The sequence below is a fragment of the Ahaetulla prasina genome, chromosome 15, assembly GCF_028640845.1.
Source record: "Ahaetulla prasina isolate Xishuangbanna chromosome 15, ASM2864084v1, whole genome shotgun sequence".
NCBI lineage: Eukaryota > Metazoa > Chordata > Lepidosauria > Squamata > Colubridae > Ahaetulla > Ahaetulla prasina.
Genome location: NC_080553.1, coordinates 16,977,854 through 16,992,568, shown reverse-complemented (window position 1 = coordinate 16,992,568; position 14,715 = coordinate 16,977,854). Strand labels below are relative to the sequence as shown.

The following is a 14,715-nucleotide window of genomic DNA, read 5'->3' as shown; positions in this document are numbered from 1 at the left end:
GCACGGCCACTCATGCTCTGGTCACGTCTAGGTTGGATTATTGCAATGCTCTCTACATGGGGCTGCCCTTGAGGTGCACCCGGAGGCTGCAGTTAGTCCAGAATGCGGCTGCGCGAATAGTAACGGGAGCCACTCGTGGCTCCCACGTAACATGTGCTGTCCCGGTGTTTGGAAGCCGTACGGGTCTGGATGGGGAGAAACAGGCTCAAGCTCAATCCCTCCAAGACGGAGTGGCTGTGGATGCCGGCATCCCGGTACAGTCAGCTGAGTCCGTGGCTGACTGTCGGGAGCGAGTCATTGGCCCTGATGGAGAGGGTGCGCAATCTGGGCGTTCTCCTGGATGCACGGCTGTCTTTTGAAGATCATTTGACGGCCGTCTCCAGGAGAGCTTTCCACCAGGTTCGCCTGGTGCGCCAGTTCGCCTTTCTAGACCGGGATGCCTTGTGCACAGTCACTCACGCCCTTGTGACGTCTCGTCTGGACTACTGCAATGCTCTCTACATGGGGCTCCCTTGAAGGGCATCCGGAGGCTGCAGTTGGTCAGAATGCAGCTGCGGGTGATAGAGGAGCCTCGTGGCTCCCGGTGACACCTATCCTGCGCAGGCTGCACTGGCTACCTGTGGCCTTCGGTGCGCTTCAAGGTGTTGGTGAGCGTCTTTAAAGCGCTCCATGGCATAGGGCGGGTTACTTACGGGACCGCCTGCTGCTACCGAATACCTCTCACCGACCCGTGCGCTCTCACAGGAGGGACTCCTTGGGGTGCCGTCGGTAGCGACAGTGTCGTCTGGCGACACCCAGGAAGGGCCTTCTCTGTGGGGCTCCGCCCTCTGGAGCGAACTCCCCAGGACTTCGTCAACTTCCGGACCTCCGAACCTTTCATGACTCACTTATTTATTTGCGCTGGACTGGGTTAGTTTTTTATGGGTTTTTTAATGGGTTTTATCGATGGGTTTTTAATGGGTTTTTTCATGGGTTTTATTATTTGCTAAATTTTAATTGCGGCCAAATTGAATAAGTTTTTTAGTGGTATTTTAATAGTATTTATTTTGTAATAGGACTGTTTATTTTATCTGGCTGTAAACCGCCCTGAGTCCTTCGGGAGAAGGGCGGTATAAAAATTTAAATAATAAATAAATAATAAATAAATAAATAAATAAATAAATAAATAAAACACCACTCCTGCGCAGTCTGCACTGGCTATCTGTGGTCTTTCGGGTGCGCTTCAAGATTTTGGTTACCACCTTTAAAGCGCTCCATGGCTTAGGACCCGGGTACTTACGGGACCGCCTGCTGTTACCTCATGCCTCCCACCGACCCGTACGCTCTCACAGAGAGGGCCTTCTCAGGGTGCCGTCCGCCAAACAATGCCGGCTGGCGGCCCCCAGGAGTAGGGCCTTCTCTGTTGGAGCACCGACGCTCTGGAACGAACTTCCCCCTGGCTTACGCCAAGTGCCTGATCTTCGGACCTTTCGCCGTGAGCTAAAAACACACTTATTTATTCAAGCGGGACTGGCATAATAGTTTTACTATTTTAAATTGGGTTTTTTATTGTTTTAGGGTTTTGAATTTTTAAATCTTAAATTTAAATTTTAATTGTCGGCCTTATTTGTAATTTGCTTTGTTTTAAATTCTGGTTTTAATTGTATATATATTGAGTTTTATCCTTGGCTGTACACCGCCCTGAGTCCTTTGGGAGAAGGGCGGTATAAAAATTTAATAAATAAATAAACTAAAATCTTGAAATGCATAGAAGTGAGTTGAAAGGCGAGTCTGTGGCGGAGACCAAGGGCCCATGTCCGTAAAAGTTCATCTTAAATCTGCATTTATGAGGTCCTAGTAGTTTGCCCTCAGGATGCAACAGAGGAAAGGCCTTCTCCACGTAAATAATGTGAAGAGAGGGTGTGAGGACTCTTCAAGCGTGTGGAACTCTTTCCCACATGATCTGCAGGTCGGTTCGGACCTCAACAGTCAGCTGGACGCCCTTCAAGCCGAAAAGGAGACCCTGAGGAAATCGGTCAACGAGAAGGAATGCGAGCTCATCTCAGCCAAGGGCCTGATTCAAGAGAAGGAGCTGCTGTTGAGCCAGGAAGCCGAGAAGAGGGCAAAGGAAGTGCAGGAACTCCAGGAAAAGTTGGTGGAAAAAGTACGAAGGAGAAACATTGGGGGGGGAACAGTTTTCTTCTCCCATCTCACTGGGGAAGGCGAGGGGGAGACGGAGTCAACTCATCCTCCTGGTTTTCCTTGGACTCCTATCCAAGGACGTGGTCTTGTACCGCGTTAACATGCTTGCTCATCTTACGTTTTGCGTCCGCCCGGCAGAAAAGTCACGAACAGAACCTGCAGCAGAAGCTCCTGGACGACCAGTTCCGAATCTTGCAAGGGACAATCAAGGAAGCTGAAAATATCATCCAGGATGCCGTGAGCAAGTTGGACGATCCCCTGCATATCCGGTGCACCAGTTCTCCGGGTGAGTCCTGAATCCTTGCTTGCTTTTAAGCCCATAAAAAAAAAATACTAAATGAAATAAATTAAAGGTTGAAATATTAATGAGATGGGAATATACAAATATTAAACTTTTTGGAATGATGGAAATGTTTGACGGTTATTATGTTTTTATTAAGAATAATGTAGAAGCTAATTTGAGGGAAAAAAATAGGAGTTTTGCTTGTTTTTTAATTTTTCTTTATAGGATTATGGATAACAATTAAAAAAATTGAAATGTAAAGATATGATTGATGTTGATTCTGTATTGAAAAAACAACAACTAGTAAATGGAAATACAAGGGTTCAACATCAATGTGGAAAAAAAGAGGGATAAATTTGATTGAAGATTAAAATTGGGGATGGAAGGTTAGATTAGATCTTTAAGAGAAATGCAAATAGGGAAATTAAAAAAAGGGGAAGGAAAATATATTGATGGAAGCATATAAGAAGTGTTGGAAAAAAAACACCAAACTGGATGTAAACATACCTGGCTGATATTCTGTTCAGAAAAGATATATTTTATGTTGTTGTTTGTGTGCAAAAAATAAAATAAAAATTAAATAATAATAATAATTCACAGATTAAGATGACTCCCTTCCTTCCAATTCTAGCCCCCAGCTACCTTTGAGTCACGAGAACCAGAAACCTACAGGTTTTCTTCTCCTCCCAAACCACATTCTTTGTCCTTCATGTCTTCCTTCGTAGATTATCTTGTCAGCCGCGCCCAGGCAGCTCTGGAATCGGTGAATGCCCTGGAGAAAGGACATAAGCATTATCTAACCAACATGGCAGGTAAGACGTGTTTGAGTTTGCTTTTTGGGTTCCTTACCTTGAGCGTTGGGATGGAAGTGTTGCAGGTATCGCAAGCAAGCAGAAAGAGAGTTTGCTGGTTCTCAAATTTCTGTGGATTGTGGTTTTTGGGGGGGGAGTTTTTCTTCCTGATTCCTCAAACTATGGAGCCAGTCAGTTGGTAGGACACACACAACCCATGATGTTGTGTAGCTAAAGTTTCAGACCAGGTCTAAACTGAAAGCCATCAGCCACGAAGTGTCTTGCACAGGGAATTTGGAAAAGGAGGGGATTGATTTGGTGTGGTATATTATAACTGCAACCGAGGTGGGTTTCTGCAGGTTCTGACCAGTTCTCGCTCTTTGTCTTAGATGCTTCCGGACTGGTTGCCGCGTTGGCGCAGTTTGCCCATCTCACGGCTGATGCCATCGTGAACGGCAGCGCCACGTCCCATCTTGCCCCGACGGATCACGCTGACAGTGAGTAAGGCGTGGAAAAGGCTCCCCAATCTCACCCCTGATAAGATACAGCAGTGGCCAAAATTCTGGAAACCTTTTTGAGAAAAGTGTATTTATTTATTTAATCATTTAATCAAATTTTATTTATGAGGTCTGATGGCTAATAACATCATCTTTTGGGGGGAAGTTTCAAGATAATCCTATTCCACTGTTGGAATGGGCTGGGAAGAGCCCAGAACCTTCACCCCATTGAAAATCTACGGAGCCGACTAAAGAAACTTTGTTAGTCACAAGCGACCCAGCAATAAAACCCAGTTCATAGAAGCCATCATTCAATCTTGGTTTCACATGATAACAGCTGCAGAACTAAAAGACTCGGTTCGCTCCATGGGAAGACGTTGTAAGGCCGTAATTCATGCTAAAGGTTACCCGACTAAGTATTAACTGACATGGTTGATAATTTTTGCATATCTCCTTTTTTCTGTGGTGATAAATCTCCATTTATCTATGGAGATAACGCATATCTCATTTTTTTTCTATGTGTTTCATTTTTCTTCTTTATACTGTAACTGCTATTCTAATAGCAAATCCTTCATCAAAGTGACTGCATTGCATTCTTGATGAAATTATCTTTCCATTGTTATATAATTGTATGGTGCTACTCCAAGAAAAAAAAAGTGGTGTTATTAGCTAGTTTTAGAAAATACACTTTCCCCAAAAGGTTTCCACAATTTTGGCCACTACTGTAGGAAAACTGGAAACATCAACCTCCTTGGTGCTTGAAGTGAGAGACGTGTTAGCTGTTCTCAGATTTTTGATCTGATGTGATCTTTGATCCTTGCATCAAGGGCCAAGCTCTTTCCCCCATTCCTCCGTTTTAATTTTTTTTTTTATGAAATATAGAAAGTTCAATGTCCACGTAAACAGTGCGTTGTCTGAGTACAGTTACTTTGAGAAATAGTAATCGTAATAAAAACAGTAATATTCATAATATTGGTCACATAATAATAGTAATATTTACTTATCCCTTTCATTGGACCTTCCTTATGTAATTAATCGTTCTCTGACGCTTCCACATTTGTAACTTCTGTTCCTGCTAGTTAACCATTGATAAAACAAATTGCACGTTAATAAGTATTCAGTGTCTTCCTTCTCCTTAATTTTAAGTGTTAATCTATCCATTTCTGCACATTCTAGGTTTTTTTAAAAAAAATTAGCGTATTTTTCGGAGTATAAGACGTACTCCCCCCCCCAAAAAAAAAGAGGGTGAAAATCTGGGTGCATCTTATACTCCGAATGTAGCCCCGGCCAGCTTCTCAAACTGAGGTTTCAGAGGCTGAAAAAAGCATCAGAAACGAAGCTTCAGAAAAAAAGCCTCCAAACAGAGCTTCAGAAAAAAAGCCCCCAAGCAGAGCTTCAGAAAAAAAAGCCTCCAAACAGAGCTTCAGAAAAAAAGCCCCCAAACAGAGCTTCAGAAAAAAAGCCTCCAAACAGAGCTGCAGAGGCTTTTTTTCTGAAGTTCTGTTTCGGAGGCTTTCAGAGACAGAAAAAAGTTTTTTCTGAAATGGAGTTTCAGAGGCAGGGGAAAAAAAGCCAAAAAAAAGCAAGGCACAGAGCTCACAACCAAGGAACCTGTTGATAAAATTCACCTCTGGGAACAGCTGATTGGAGGCCAATCCACCTGCCAGTCAGCTTTTTTCTTATTTTCCTCCCCAAAAACTAAGGTGCGTCTTATACTCCGGTGTATCTTATACTCTAAAAAAATAGGGTACATTTTCCTCAGCAGGGATCTCTTCATTTTTCCACTATCATGCAAACACAATTCTAGCTGCTGTGAACACATGTAAAATTAAATATGAATCCCCTTTATTATCTTTTTCCGGTAAAATACCCTATCATCCTCAAGGGCCAAGCTCTCCTAGGGTTTTCCCAAAATGGTTCAAGCCATTATAAGCCCCTCTTGATAGCATGGTATTGCTCCATCAATTAACATCCTTCAAAAAGGTTGACCGTCTTGCCATGACAAGGGAAGCTTCTGTCAATTTTGGAAGGCAGTTTTCTTTTTGCTTCTTAACTGCCACATATTTTAGCTGGGGAAGTTTGGAGGGGGTTGTTGTTGGAGCGGTAGAAAGCTAGTCATAACAACATTCCGTATTCAAGGACATCCTGCGTCTGATGGGAGACTGCCTGAAGATTGTATCCAGTTGAGTGTGAAGAGTTGATTGGACAATGTGATGAACTTGTGGGTGTGGGGCAGGGCTGTGAACTGTCAACTGGGTGTGGAAAACCTGGAAGCTTTCAGTTTCGGGTTTTCCCAGCTGTGCCAACAATGACATCTCTAATAAATTGGAACTTTGAGGAACCTCAAGCCTCAGAGCTTTATTTCATTGGGGGTGTTCCTTGAACCCTGACAGCTTCCTGAAATGGCCTCAGGAACAGAACCAACTGAATCTTGCTTTTTCCCTGGTCCAGAACTGACAGAATCGTGCAGGGACTGTGGGCAACGCAGCCTGGATTACCTAAACACGCTCAAAGACAAGCAATCTCTCCGAGAAGCAGATCCAGAAGACCTGAGGACAACTCTACAGAGGCTATTCCAGCTTGGACAGGTGAAGAGAGAACGGAGGCCCACCAGGAGAAGTTCTCCACGAGGAACGTCGGGGGGCGGCGGCTTCGTTGCTTGCTCTTCACACCGTTGACTAAACGCTTGAAGCTTTCTTAGGTCAAGATTCTCCTCTCAGAAGCCTCAGTCAACTTTTCTTCTTTGGGGGGGTTTAGGAACTGAGACCCAAAAGTTTGGACGTCCGGGAAGAAGAACTGGGCGACTTGGTTGACAAAGAGATGGCCACCACTTCTGCAGCAGTTGAGGACGCCGTGAGAAGAATAGAGGTGGGGTTAACTAGTGACCGGTTTACTGTTTTTCAAAAAAAGTACTGTACTTTTCGGAGTATAAGACACACTTCCCCCCCCAAAAAAGAGGGTGGAAACATTGGTACGTCAACCGAATACCGCCATTTTTGGCTTCCCGAAACCCCGCCCCACGCGCGTCCAGTTTTTGCCAAAAATAGGCCCGTTTTTCACAAAAACGGGTCCTGCAGAGGGTTTGGGAGGCCTACAGAGTGCTCCTGGAGGCTGGGGAGGGCAAAAGCGGGCCCATTTTTGACCTCCCAAACACCCCACGCGTCGCATTTTTGCCCTCCCCAGACCCCAGGAGCATTCTACAGGCCTCCCAAACCCTCTGTGTATCCTGTTTTATGCAAAAACAGGCATGTTTTTCACAAAAAAGGGACGCACAGAGGTTTGGGAGGCCTGCAGAGTTCTCCTGGGGGCTGGGGAGGGCAAAAACTTTTTTTTTCTTGTGTACCTCTTCAAAACCTTGGTGTGTTTTATAGTCCGAAAAATACGGTATAAGTCCTTGACATAAAGAGTTTAAAAGAGATTGGACATATTGGTTTATCCAAGCTAAGCTCCAACATAGTTTAATGTTGGTGTTTGCTGTGGGAACACAGTGTCACAATGCGACATCCCTACAGCCTGACCTGTTCGGTGGGGAGAACAATAGGAAGCATCCACACCTCATTATGTGGTGCCAAGAAGCATCCCTTGGTCCTTCTTGGCTGGAGAAGAACCGCTTTGGATCTATCGGCTGTCTAAACTCACTTCCTGACTCCCGTTTCTCTACAGGAAATGATGAATCAAGCCAGAGTCGAAAGTTCTGGGGTGAAACTAGAAGTTAACGAAAGGTAAGCTGGGGGCAGGGATGAATTTACACAACTAAAAATTTGTATTGTAGTTTTTCCAGGAGGTTGCATGCTGAATCTGAAGCCACCAGATTCTGTCTTAACGTCTCAGGTTAAGACAGATTTGGAGTCACTAGAGTCAGGAGAATCCTTGATGAATCTGTTCTGACCTAGCTTTTTATTTCAATGGCTGCGAATTTTATTCATTCACAGCCCGTACTAAGTCACAAATAGTCTGTAAAGAGTCCGACAGAAGTCTGCCACAGTCCTTCGGGATAAGACTGATAAGCACCCACCTTTATCTCCCTTGATACCCTGACAAAGACCTAATTGGCAATTAACTTTGCAAGGCCACACGGAGCACCGAGTCAAAACGGAGCTTCAGGGTTTAAACCGACCAGAACGAAGTTGCGTCCTGCAAAGGCTCACGTGCCTTTGCTCCTCCTTTATGTCTTATTTATTTTATTTTATTTTATTTTATTAAATTTCTATACCGCCCTTCTCCCGAAGGACTCAGGGCGGTGTACAGCCAAAATAAAACACGGAATATATACAATTAAAAGAATTTAAAAGAACTATTACTATGTGGCCGATTATTAAAACATTTAAAAATTTAAAATATTATTAAAACCCCAATTTAAAACAGCTATTTATGCCAGTCCTGCTTGAATGAATAAATATGTTTTAAGCTCACGACGAAAGGTCCGAAGATCAGGCACTTGACGTAAGCCAGGGGGGAGTTCGTTCCAGAGTGTTGGTGCTCCCACAGAAGGCCCTACTCCTGGGGCCGCCAGCCGACATTGTTTGGCGGGCGGCACCCTGAAGGCCCTCTCTGTGAGCGTCTGGTCAGTGGGAGGCATAAGGTAGCAGCAGGCGGTCTCGTAAGTACCGGGTCCTAAGCCATGGGCGCTTTAAAGGTGGTAACCAGAATCTTGAGCGCACCGAAGACCACAGGAAGCCAGTGCAGACTACGGGCAGTGGTGTTACATGGGAGCCACGAGCGGCTCCCGTTACCACTCAGCGCAGCTGCATTCTGGACTAACTGTAGCCTCCGGGTGCACCTCAAGGGCAGCCCATGTAGAGAGCATTGCAATAATCCAGCGAGGCGTAACCAGGCGTGGTGACCGTGCATAAGGCATCCCGGTCAAGGAAGGGGCGCAACTGGCGAACCAAGCAAACTTGGTAAAGGCCCTCCTGGTGACGGCCGCCAGATGTTCATCAAAGGACAGCCGACCATCCAGGAGGACACCCAAGTTGCGAACCTCCTTCCTTCCTTCCTTTCTTTCCTCCTCCCTCCTTCCTCCTTCTTTCTTTTTCTTCCTTCCTTTCTTCCTTCCTTCCTTCCTTCCTTCCTTCCTTCCTTCCTTCTTCTTCCTCCTTCCTTCCTTCTTTCTCTCTCTTTTCCTCCCTCCCTCCTTCTTTCTTTCCTCCATAGAATCCTGAATTCTTGCACAGATTTAATGAAGGTGAGTTGATCGTTCATTAAAAAATAATCCCATTTGGGATACACGGTAAGAAATTGCCTTGCTGCCTGTCTTCGGTCCGATCTGTGGATAGACGGAAAACCCTTTAACTGAAGGCTGATGGGGCCACAGTCGAAACCTGCTCAGAATCCAACGAAGTTCTCCTGCTTTTTCCTCTACTTTCAGGCTATCCGCCAACTCGTTCTGACCTCCACACATCTGCAGAAGGAGATTGTGGAAGGCGGAAGGGTGAGTCCATTTGGGGCGGTGCACATTTTTTATTGCTGTTATTTTAATAGTAATAATAATAATAAAAAAAAAGAATGGAGAAAATTAAATACAGTATTTGGGGAAAGAGTGTGACTGTATCAGCTGCTGGATAGCTAAGTCACTCCCTCTCTCTCCCTCTCCCATTTTTTATTACATCGCATTTGTTCAATTGTGATGTTTCAGGCAGGGCGCTTCCCTCCTTCTTAGGACCCTAGAAAATCCATTCCTGTACCTGTTGTAAACTCAAGATAGATTAAGAGCTTGTTGTCTTCTAAATTCCCACCGTGGATGGATGCTTTTCTCCAATGTATTTATTTATTTATTTTGCGCTTGTCGAGTCCGTACAACGCAATGATAAAAATAAATTCCTTCTCTTGAACGCTAGGGGGCAGCAACGCCCCAGGAATTTTACGCCAAGAACTCCTGTTGGACGGAAGGTCTCATCTCGGCATCCAAAGCTGTAGGATGGGGAGCAACTCAGCTCGTGTAGGTATCTGGATCGCCTCTTAAGTTTTCTTCCCTTCCCTGTCTTGTTTTTCTCTGGTGCAGCTTACCTGCTGGAGAAAAATCATGCCTCTTTCTTTTCTTTCTCTTCCTTTCTTTCTCTTCCTTTTCTTTCTTGTCTTTCTTTCTTTTCCTTTCTTTCCTCCCTCCCTCCCCTTCTTCCCCCTCTTTCTTTTTCTTTCTTCCTTCCTCCCTCTACCCCTCCTTCCTCCTTTCCTTCCTTTCTTTTTCTTCCTTCCTTCCTTCCTTTTTTCCCTTTCCTCCCTCCCTCCCTCCTTCCTTCCTTCCTTCCTTCCTTTCCTTTCTCCCTCTACCCCTCCTTCCTCCTTTCCTTCCTTTCTTTTTCTTCCTTCCTTCCTTCCTTTTCCCTTCCTCCCTCCCTCCCTCCTTCCTTCCTTCCTTCCTTTCTTTCCTCCCTCCCTCCTCTTCTTCCCCCTCTTTCTTTTTCTTTCTTTTTTCCTCCTTCCTTCCTTCCTTTCTTTCCTTCCTCCCTCTACCCCTCCTTCCTCCTTTCCTTCCTTTCTTTTTCTTCCTTCCTTCCTTCCTTCCTCCTCCTCCCTCCCTCCTTCCTTCCTTCCTTCCTTCCTCCTCTACCCCTCCTTCCTCCTTCCTTCCTTTCTTTTCCTTCCTTCCTTCCCTCCTTCCTTCCTTCCTTCCTTCCTTTCCTTTCTCCCTCTACCCCTCCTTCCTCCTTTCCTTCCTTTCTTTTTCTTCCTTCCTTCCTTCCTTTTCCCTTCCTCCTCCCTCCTCCTTCCTTCCTTCCTTCCTTCCTTTCTTTCCTCCCTCCCTCTCCTTCCCCCTTTCTTTTCTTTTTTCCTCCTTCCTTCCTTTCTTTCCTTCCTTCCTCCCTCTACCCCTCCTTCCTCCTTTCCTTCCTTTCTTTTTCTTCCTTCCTTCCTTTTTCCCTTTCCTCCCTCCCTCCCTCCTTCCTTCCTTCCTTCCTTTCCTCCCTCCCTCTCCTTCTTCCCCCTTTCTTTTTTCTTTTTTCCTCCTTCCTTCCCCCCTCCCTCCTTCCTTCCTCTTTCTTTCCTCCCTCTCCTCCTCCCTCTCTCCCTCCTCCTTTCCTTCCTTCCTTTCTTTCTCTTCCTTCCTTTCTTACTTCCTTCCCTTTCCTCCCTTCCTTCCTTTTTCTTTCTTTCTTTTCATTAGAGAATCTGCGGATAAAGTCGTCTTGCACACCGGCAAATACGAGGAGCTGATCGTCTGTTCGCACGAAATTGCAGCCAGCACCGCTCAGCTCGTAGCCGCCTCCAAGGTAAGATTCGTCCTCAAAGAGAAACAGCTGTGACCCCTGGATTTTGTTAGTTTGTTTGGTTGGTTTGAAGTTTTCTATTCTTTGGAAGAGCTCCAAAACAGATATTATTCTCCCAAAAGCATTTAAAAGAGAGTTATTTATTTGAGAACATTTATATGTCCGCCCACCTTATCCTTGAGAAGGCTTACGAAGATAAAAAACTTAATATGAAACAATAACCAGCGATAGCTCCCATGACTACGGGCAGTGGTGTTACATGGGAGCCACGAGCGGCTCCCGTTACCACTCGCGCAGCTGCATTCTGGACTAACTGTAGCCTCCGGGTGCACCTCAAGGGCAGCCCCATGTAGAGAGCATTGCAATAATCCAGCCGAGACGTAACCAGAGCGTGAGTGACCGTGCATAAGGCATCCCGGTCAAGGAAGGGACGCAACTGGCGAACCAAGCAAACTTGGTAAAAGGCCCTCCTGGTGACGGCCGCCAGATGTTCATCAAAGGACAGCCGACCATCCAGGAGGACACCCAAGTTGCGAACCACCTCCTTTGGGGCCACTAACTCGCCCCCAACAGTCAGCTGCGGGTGCAGCTGACTGTACCGGGGTGCCGGCATCCACAGCCACTCCGTCTTGGAGGGATTGAGCTTGAGTCTGTTTCTCCCCATCCAGACCCCTTATGGGAGGGGCCAGTCATCTCCAAGCCTTACTCCCGAGTCGCCCCTTTTGTATTAACCGTTCTTGCCTTCTGGCAGCTCTGCGCATGCATGCACTGGGAACAGGCTCCCCCTGTTCCTCTGCCTCGCTGATGTCCGACTCTGGAGGCTCCGGAGGCAGCATATAACTCCCAGATGGCCCTGGCCCCAGCTCTGCCTTAGACGCAGAGCCCTCATCAGAGCCTTCCCCAGACTCCAGGACTGGCCCATGTTCCTCCCCAGACTCCTCACTGTCCAACAGAATCTTCTGGAGAAGAAGGGCCCAAAGCTTCTTCTTGCTAAAGGAGAAGCACCCTAGGTTCTATACTTAATACATGCTCCAAAATGTTTATAAGCTCATGTTTCAAATTCCCACGAGCCCTTCCTTCCTGTTGGGCAACCGATCCATGTATCTGCTTACAGCACGATGGTTTTGAGGCGAAAACAGATTCTCATCTGTTGCTCGAACGGGCGGCTTCATATAACATCCTAATTTAATTTTAAAGATGCGTAGACTTCCATTCTGGGAGTTAAAACTGCGCACGTCGTAAAATCCCTTAAGGTTTAGAAATGGCTGCCTTGGAGAAAACCCCAGCAGATTGAAAAATATTTTCATTTGAGCTTGCACAGATGCGGTTGCGTTCATATTTTTTTCAAGTGAGGAAGGTTCAACCTCTTTCAATGGGGGGTGGTCAGATTTTGTATTGTCGTGACTTTGTTTCCAAAAAGAATGACTTCCAAATGTGTGGACTTCATCGTTCTAACAAGAGATGTTTTCTTTCTTTCTTTCTTTCTTTCTTTCTTTCTTTCTTTCTTTCTTTCTTTCTTTCTTTTTCTTTCTTCTTCCTCCTTCCTTCCTTCCTTTTCTCTTTCTCTTCCTCTCCTTCCTTCCTTCCTTTTTCCCTCCCTCCCCCTCCCTCTCCTTCCATTCTCTTTCCCTCCTTCCCTCCTCCTCCTTCCCTTCCTCCTTTCTTCTTCTCTCCTTCCCCCCTCCCTTTCTTTCTTTCTTTCTTTTTCTTTTCTTCTTTCTTTTCTTCTTCCTCCTTCCTTCCTTTCTTTCTCTTCCTCTCCTTCCTTCCTTCCTTTCCTCCCTCCCTCCCTCCCCTCCTCATCTTCCATTCTTTCTTTCCTCCTTCCTCCCCCTCCTTCCTTCCTCCTTTCTACTTCTCTCCTTCCCCCTCCTTTCTTCCTTCCTTCCTCCTCCCTCCTTCCTCCTTTCCTTTCTCCTCTACCCCTCCTTCCTCCTTCCTTCCTTCTTTTCTTCCTTCCTTCCTTCCTTTTCCCTTCCTCCTCCTCCCTCCTTCCTTCCTTCCTTCCTTCCTTTCTTTCCTCCCTCCTCCTTCCTCCTTTCTTTCTTTTTTCCTCCTTCCTTCCCCCCTCCCTCCTTCCTTCCTCTTTCTTTCCTCCCTCTCCTCTTCCCTCCCTCCCTCCTCCTTTCCTTCCTTCCTTTCTTTCTCTTCCGTCCTTCCTTTCTTTCTTTCTTCCCTTTCCTCCCTCCCTTCCTTTTTCTTTCTTTCTTTTCATCAGAGAATCTGCGGATAAAGTCGTCTTGCACACCGGCAAATACGAGGAGCTGATCGTCTGTTCGCACGAAATTGCAGCCAGTACCGCTCAGCTCGTAGCCGCCTCCAAGGTAAGATTCGTCCTCAAAGAGAAACAGCTGTGACCCCTGGATTTTGTTAGTTTGGTTGGTTGGTTTGAAGTTTTCTATTCTTTGGAAGGGCTCCAAAACAGATATTATTCTCCCAAAAGCATTTAAAAGAGAGTTATTTATTTGAGAACATTTATATGTCCGCCCACCTTATCCTTGAGAAGGCTTACGAAGATAAAAACTTAATATGAAACAATAACCAGCGATAGCTCCCCATCTGCCTTGTGAGAACGGCTAATCATTTGATGGGCTCCAGCCCACTCTAGGGTCCCCAGGCCCGTTGGCAAAAGCAGGTCTTCCGGACCTCCCAAAAGTGTGTCAAAATCTTATCTCTGCAGGGTTGATGTCCCACAGGGAGGGAGCCACCAGGGAGAAGGTCCTACTTGGTGCCACTAGATGGATCTCCTTAGGAGAGAGGTCCCATAGCATTCCTTCCCTCCTTCTTCTGGTGGGTCAGGTAGATTTAACCAGGAGAAGACGGTCCTTCAAATCAATGATTGAGGATTTGGGGGTTTGTTTTGTTTTGCTTTGGGTGCCAGGTGAAAGCGGAGAAGAACAGCAAGAACCTCGGCAAACTCCAGGAATGTTCGCGTAAGGTCAACGAGATGGCGGCTAACGTCATGGCGTCTACCAAGTCTGGCCAAGAGCAGGTAGAAGAGAAAGGTGAGACTCCGTGGACCGGCCAAGCAGGAAACACGGAAGTTTCCCCATCTGCCCTTTAAGAGTGTTTGGATCACTGGTAGCCTTTCCGATCTGGGCAACCTCATTGGCCGTAGCAGAAAATCCTGGGCTCTTATCGCGGTTAAGTGAGGACTACCTCTAACTTAAGCTGTGATGTTATTTGAAAGCGAGTTACAGACGTACATATTCTGTAGGGATGGGCTTTGTGAGAATCTCAGCTTTCCTTCTAAGAAGATCAATAAATTCCTGCAGGCTTGGTCTGTGGTTTTGTAGAGCAAACGGCCTTAAACTTCTGAAAGAGATATTGCTGGAAGAGAAAGACGTGGTGAGGTTTTATTTAGACAAAGTTGGGAGTGAAGAATTGTGGAATATCTTAAGATTGCAGAACAGGGCAAGCTATCTGTGGTACTTGCAACAGGAGAACATCTGGAGAAGTTTGGTCATGACCCCATCTGAAACGAACCTCTTTTTCTCTTCCAACCAGACACCATGGACTTCTCAGGGATGTCCTTGATCAAACTCAAGAAAGAGGAGATGGAGACACAGGTAGGTATGGCGCGGATGTGGAACTTCTTGACGGAAGCGTTGGGATTTAATTTCGTTTTTGAAGAAGCACACCCCCTAGAAGGAAGGTTCGGATAAGGCCTTGAGGCCACAGCAGAGGTAGCTGTTGAGTTCTCCGAGTAAGAGAAGAGGATGAGAACTTCTGAACGTAGCACCTTTTCCGTAAAA

General features: G+C 46.0%; 1 protein-coding gene across 1 annotated transcript in view; it reads left to right on the top strand.

Moving 5' to 3' along the window:
- HIP1R (huntingtin interacting protein 1 related) overlaps positions 1-14,715 on the top strand; it is a 47,470-nt gene that overhangs the window by 29,404 nt on the left and 3,351 nt on the right. The window contains exons 18-30 of the mRNA XM_058158144.1: positions 1,949-2,143; positions 2,320-2,467; positions 3,190-3,276; positions 3,645-3,752; positions 6,204-6,340; positions 6,510-6,620; positions 7,416-7,474; positions 8,907-8,937; positions 9,121-9,183; positions 9,590-9,690; positions 10,858-10,963; positions 13,842-13,965; positions 14,468-14,529. Coding sequence (XP_058014127.1) covers positions 1,949-2,143; positions 2,320-2,467; positions 3,190-3,276; positions 3,645-3,752; positions 6,204-6,340; positions 6,510-6,620; positions 7,416-7,474; positions 8,907-8,937; positions 9,121-9,183; positions 9,590-9,690; positions 10,858-10,963; positions 13,842-13,965; positions 14,468-14,529 — 1,332 coding nt within the window. The remainder of the gene's footprint in view (positions 1-1,948; positions 2,144-2,319; positions 2,468-3,189; positions 3,277-3,644; positions 3,753-6,203; positions 6,341-6,509; positions 6,621-7,415; positions 7,475-8,906; positions 8,938-9,120; positions 9,184-9,589; positions 9,691-10,857; positions 10,964-13,841; positions 13,966-14,467; positions 14,530-14,715) is intronic.